The sequence below is a fragment of the Culicoides brevitarsis genome, chromosome 1, assembly GCF_036172545.1.
Source record: "Culicoides brevitarsis isolate CSIRO-B50_1 chromosome 1, AGI_CSIRO_Cbre_v1, whole genome shotgun sequence".
In the NCBI taxonomy this organism is placed as follows: domain Eukaryota; kingdom Metazoa; phylum Arthropoda; class Insecta; order Diptera; family Ceratopogonidae; genus Culicoides; species Culicoides brevitarsis.
Window position 1 is genome coordinate 43991076 of NC_087085.1, and position 6705 is coordinate 43997780.

The following is a 6705-nucleotide window of genomic DNA, read 5'->3' on the forward strand; positions in this document are numbered from 1 at the left end:
AAAAACTTATGAATTTTGGTAGTATGCATTTTTTTTTTGTTAAATTTTGAAGTAATATTGAGCTTTTTTTTAAACTATCAATTTTCAAAAACTCCTTATGTAATCTAAAAATAATAAATCAAAAAATTAATAAAAATTTAAAAAAAAATAAAAACTTACCTCGAATTTCATTTCCCCCCAATTTGTAACATGAAACATTTCTCCTCATTGTTCCAGCCTTAAAATTTGTTTTTCTACCAAATTCTTTATTTTCCGAGAATTGAATATCTAAAACATTAGAAATATTAAAAAGCTTTCTCTTTCGTAATATTTTACGACAACACATGAAAATTGTTGTCTCTAAACATTGTACTTAACTCTAATTTATGTCTAATTATTTACCTTATCACGCTGTATCTGATAGATAACGCATTTTATCAATCTAAGGAAGAGATAGCAAAAATATGCGTGTGCACTATGCTTCCATATTTTTATATCAATCAGTCATTAGCTGTTACCAAAACTTAAAACATCGATTGACTTCACGGTAAGACCTAAAAAAATAGAAAATTAGATCAAAATTGATAAAAACGTGGATTTTTCTTCATTTTAAAATTATTTAAAAAAAAATAAGTTTTTTAAAAAATTAAAAAAATTTGTAAAGTTTTGTCTTTAAAAAATGATAAAGATTAAATTTTTTCGAAATTACCTCTTTTAAAATGTAATCTAATCCGAAAAGTTGCCAAAATTATTTTCGTTTAAGGTCATCAGCTTTTATTACTTTTTATGATTATTTTTGTTTGTATTTTTTTTTATAGATGAAGAATTTTTTGCTCATCGTATTATCAATCGCATTTTTTGCGAGTATTTGTGAAGCGACCAATGCAGAATGTGAAGAGCTGAAAGAAAAGGAGCTGCAAATGACTTGCGAGTTCAGTGACTTTGACGCGTATCGCAAATGTGTGAAAGAAAGGAAAGAAATTCGTCGTAAACGAGCAACTATTTGCCCAATCACGGGAAAAGTCATTGACATCGATACACTTTCAGCTTCTAACGATACTGTTCCTCCTATAATTCATACTTTACCTGCTAATTCAACGATTTCTGTGCCCTTTACTGTGACGGGCGGAGTTGTTAACGATACAAAACCTCGTCCTATTGCCACACCAGTTGAACCTGAAGTGAATCACAACTGGATTGTGCAAGGAGAAGACACTCATTTCACGCATAATCGTCGTTATCACCCGGCAAGTAACGTCACAACGGTAATAAAGTTGACGAATCATATCAACAATACGAATATTGTGAATGTGCCAACGCATATCAACTCAACAAATGTGAACAATATCACAATTTACACGAATTCAAGTGAGAATTTCGGCGATTTTGGCTTCGGAGTGACAAAAGATGGACCCTGTTGTATGGTTGTGAAGCCACGTACGTGTCATACGGGCCCAATGGGTATTCGTTGTCATCATAAACGTCACAAAATGTGCAGTATGCAATGTACTTCGCGGATTATGCATGTGAGGTCGCATCGTTCGCATGGATTTGGAGGTTATATTCCGCAACCGACGCCATCTTGTGTTTACATGAACCAATGGCCATTTGTAAATTGTGGAAATCGTAGAATGAGTTCGTGCGCCGGATGTTACGAGCATTATGGAAGCTCAGCGTATTATCCTCCTTCGCCAAATTGTTATGGATGCTATGACGAAGGCTTTCAATATGGACAAATGTATCGTCGGGGACCTGTTTTACGTCCTCATTATTATCATGAACCTCCAATGTATTACGAACAAGGATATTACCCCCCGCCTGCTTATGGATTTAATCAATTTTACTCACCTGAATTTTATGCTCCGCCGCCGCCAATGTATCCAAATCACTATGAACCAATTATCGTTGATGATTCAATGTCCCGCGAAAATTCAACTGAAAAGAAGGAAGAAGGCGATTGGGGAGTCGCGATGCAAAAATGTAAAGTAATATCCGATGATGGATCAATTACAATTGCGAACTGTACAGTTGAGAATGATCATCCATATGCTGCAGCTCCAAATGACTTCAGTTATCCCGAACCTTATCCATATCCTTCGTTTTATCCGCAGCCTCAACCTTATCCGAGATTGCATCATCGACCAACTACTCACAAAATTGCGCCGTTAAAGAACAAATCTAATGAAGTTGTTCCTCGGGAGATTAATGTTCAACAAACTGAAGAGAAAGAAACGATCGTTGAAGCAAAAACTTTTCCCGAAGATGATCCTGATGAAGAGGAAAAGGAAGGAAATAACAATGAGGCAGAAGAGCAAATAACGAAAGAAGAAGAAAAAGAAGATGATAACAACGATGAGAATTCAGAGGGTGAAAATCAAGAAGATTATGACTATGAAACTTAATTAAAAATTGCATTTGATAAATTGAAATTTTTAACAATTTTTTTTAACGACGAAAAGTTTGTTTTTCAACTTCAAAGTTAATTTTTAATAAATTCTTACAAAAAAATTAAATTAGAATTTTTATTTTTTTTAAATTTTTTTGAGGTTATTTTTTTTTCATTAAAACTTAGATATTAGAATTTTAAATTATTTTTGATTTTTTTTCTATTTTTAAAGATTTTAATTTTTTCATCCAAAAATAATTTAAAAAAAAATTTTTTTCAATTTTATAAACATTAGATTTTTAAAATAAATTTTTAAAAGTAAAACAAATAAATTTAACGAAAAAAAAAATTAAAAATCAAAATTTTCTCTGATTCCATGATTTTAATTATTTATTATTTAATTTATTTATTTATTATTTTATTAATTTTTAATTTAATTATTATTTAATTATTTAACTTTTTTTTATTTCAGCGAACGAAAAAAAAATCGATTTTTTCAAAATTTTTTAATTTTGCATTTTAAATTAAAAAATTCTTAACAAACGGTAAAAATAAAAAACGGTAAACGATAAAAATTTAAAATTTTTCCTTTAGAAGAAAAAAAATTATAATTTTTTTTTTATTATTTTTCAAAAATTATATAAAATCAAAAATATATAATTTTTAAGGCATAAAACTCATAATATTGTTAAAATTCATTATTTTCAATTGATTAAAACATTTTTTAAAAAATATATTCCATTTTTCAAAAGAAAATGAGCAAAAAAAAGTAATTTTCTATAAGACTTCTTCATTTTAAGAATAAACTTCAATTTGGCGCCAAAACTAGCGTCATCAAAACAAATTATAATCTATGTTAATTCAACCGAAAAACATTTAATCCTGTTATAAATCTGCATCATTCTAATGCAATTGCCAATTATACGAATAAATTTCAAATAAATTCTTATCAGTTATTTGATACGATGTCGTTACACATTTTCACTTGACCTACTTTACACGAATCAATTCGAATTCACTTTCTATGAATTCTACAATTTTTTTTTTCAGATTGAATATTTGTAATTAATACTACTTTGTAGGCATCTAAAAATAAGATTGAGAATTTCTTATCTTTAATTTTTGTTTACTTTACGAATCGTGGGTCGAGCATAAGAAGTGTTTGTCTGAAATTGAATCCATTATTAGGTAATATAAAAAAAAGGTCAAGGATGTAATTTAATCTTTTTGCAAATTTTTTTTTATTAATTTCTTGTGATCCTTGTTTTGTGTCGCGGCGATTACGAAACACGGATTATGAACAATGGATTAATAATCGCATGTTTGGATACAATCGGAATTTGGCGCGAATCCGCAAGGCGTGCATGGTTGCGTAACCATCATTGGCTGCGGAATCATCATTGGTTGATGCACGACAGGAATTGGTTGCGGAACGACTTTTGGTTGCGTAACTGTGGGACATGGAATTCTTTCGGTTTTTCCGTTCACAACCATGACGCGTTCTTTCGCGCCATTTCCGCAATCGTTCGTCGAAATGTTGATATGATGAATATTAGTCGAGGTAATGTTTGTTGGAGCATGAACCGTGTTATTATTATGAATTAAATGTTCATTTCCATTCTCAGAAGGTGTCTCAGAACATTCTTCTCCGAAAAATTCGTGTTTTTCATTGCAATTATTTGTCGAGATTGTGTGAACGCATTTATTGTTGCCGACTTTTACGAATGGATGAGGACAACGGAATTCAAAATCAGCATGAGGAACGTCATAAACGCAAGTATTCTCGTTAACTTGACGTGATCCATCGGGACAATTGACTCGGAAAGAAGGAATTTGGCCTCGGAATTGCATGCGACAAATATTTCCATAACGCTCCGAATCTGGAGGACAATTAAAGTCGATTGTAGGAGGATCGATAATCGATGTTAATTTTTTCTCGCAACGAGTAGCATTGACTTTTTTGAATCCTGCAAAGAAAAAAAATGTAAGTTAAAAATAAAGTTTTAAATTTAGTTTGTTTTATGGAATATATTTTAAAAAATTATTTGGAATTTTTTTTTTTAATTTTTTTAAATTTCTTTTTTTTATTTTATATTATTTTTTTAAATAAATTTCATTTTTTCTAATTTATTTTTTTAATTTCTGAATATTTAAAATTTTTCAAAAATAATTTTAAAAAATTTTTTTAATAAATTTAATTTTTAAAATAAAAAATTTCAATTAAAATAAATAAAATCTTTAAAAATATTAAATTGATTTTTTTTTATATATATTTTTGAATCAAAAATAATTTAATTTTTTTTTTTCAATTTTTTAAAACTTAGATTTTTAAAATAAAAAAATTAAATTAAAATAAAATAAATAAAAAAATAAAATATATTTTTAAACTATTAAATTTTAAATTAAAATTTCCTCTGATTTGAATTTGAATTTAACTAATTCTAATAATTTTTTTTTAAATTTTTTTCTTTTAATTTCATTAATTTTAAAGTTTTTAAATGAAAAAAAAATTGAACGAAAAAAAAATCGATTTTTTTTCAAAATTTTTTAATTTCGCATTTTAAATTTAAAAAAAATTCTTACCTTCAGGACATTCAACTTCAACATCAACATCAATAGCTGCACTTCCAACTTTACAAATTCCATTTACGGCAAAACTTCCATCGGGACAAATATACAAAATTTTCGGCATGGAAGGTTCAACGACACAAACTCCATTTTCCATCCGTGATCCAAATGGACAACGAATTTCCACAGAACTATCGACAGAAATTGTGCAATAACCATTAACAGGAAGACTTCCATCGCTGCATCTAAAATTAACGCTAACAGGTCGCATAACGCAAACATTTTCTCGTTTTTCGGTATTTGGAGGACATTCAAAGGTCAAATTCAACGGAGATGGCTTGTAGATGCAAACGTTGCGAACAATATCGTGATGAGTATTCGGAGGACAACGAATTTCAACAAAAACAGGATCTGGAGCAGGCACGCGAACTACACAGTGATCACCCATTAATGGACTGCCATCCGGGCAAATTATTCGCACGTGAACGGAAATGCATTTTCCGTTGCTGAAAAAAAAAATTTTTTTTATTAAAAAAAATATTTTCATTTAACAAAAAAAAAATACCTCAAATAAGAACCAATTGGACAATTAACAATTTGCTCAGGAACTGGCGTCGCTTCTATTACACAATTTTGATGCACAATTGGATCAACTGTCACGTTTTTAACACAAACTCCATTACTATAAAAAAAAATATTTTAATTTAAAAAAAAAAATTTTTGTTATGTTACCTCATGTAATGTCCTGCGGGACATTTTTTTAGCGTATTGCAATTAACATTGAAACATTGTGTGCCACGAAGCTCAAAACCAGGCGGGCAATTAAAAGAAACATGGCTTACGGTGTTCGAAGGAGTTCCATGAACAATTAAAAGTTGAAAAATTATTAAAATTATCGACAATGAAGGTAAAGAAGACAACTGAAATTATAGAAAAAAATATTTTTTAATTTTTTTTAAATTGAAAAAAAAAATATTTAAATTGAATAAAATAAGAAATTTACCATTTTTAATGAGAAAGCGTCTAAACTTTACCGAATAATCAAGAGAAATGAGTATTTTTTAAGACAAAACAAGTGATTGCTAAATTTAGAATCAAAGGTCAAGTTTTTGCAAATATTATTTTAATTTTGAAATTCAGCATGAAAATTGGTTTTGAAGTCGAAATTTATTTTTTTTAAATTTCTTAAAATTAAAAAAAAAAATAAAATTATAAAATAATTTAAAATAAAATAAAAAATAAATAAAAATAAAAAAAATATTTTAAATTCGGCGCCAAATAAATTAAATGTAAAAAAATTATCTCTTCAAAGATTAAAATTTTTGTTTTTACATTATTTAAGATTTTATTTAATTTTAACTATTTATTATTTAAACTAATTATTTTAACTAAAAAAAATTAAATTATTATTTTAAATTTATAATAATTGAAAATTTTGTTCTAAAATCTAAAAAAAATGTAAATCTAAATTTCTTTTTTAAAAAATTAATTTTTTTTAATATTTTTTTTTAATTTTTCTTTATTTTATTTTTTGAGTTAAAATTATTTTTTGACGATCAATTTATTTTTTTTTATTTTTTTTTTTTTTTTGAAATCGAATTTTTCTTAAATTTTTTTTCAAATTGTAAATTTTTTAAAAACTGAATTTAAACTTGCCTTCATCAAACGTCAATCCGTGTCATGCAAAAATTATCTTCAAACATTTCTTGTGTAATCTCATATCAGCGAAAATTTCAACACGCGCCGTTTTTTGCAGCTTTGTCAGTTTCAAT

The 6705-nt window shown here is 27.5% G+C and overlaps 2 protein-coding genes across 2 annotated transcripts; one reads left to right on the forward strand and one right to left on the reverse strand.

The window, feature by feature from the left end:
• The first annotated feature begins 501 nt into the window (after positions 1–501).
• Positions 502–2426, forward strand: LOC134838553 (uncharacterized). The gene is made up of 2 exons (XM_063854098.1): positions 502–526; positions 798–2426. Exon 2 carries the CDS (start codon positions 798–800, stop codon positions 2379–2381), a length of 1584 nt encoding a protein of 527 aa, XP_063710168.1. The 5' UTR covers positions 502–526; the 3' UTR covers positions 2382–2426.
• Positions 2427–3673: 1247 nt separating this feature from the next.
• On the reverse strand, positions 3674–5670 carry LOC134837907 (uncharacterized). Its single transcript, XM_063853300.1, has 4 exons — positions 5666–5670; positions 5499–5615; positions 4949–5439; positions 3674–4332 (listed from the first exon to the last, which is right to left on the reverse strand). The coding sequence occupies exons 1-4, from the start codon at positions 5668–5670 to the stop codon at positions 3674–3676; spliced, it is 1272 nt and encodes a 423-aa protein (XP_063709370.1).
• Between the last annotated feature and the right edge of the window lie 1035 nt (positions 5671–6705).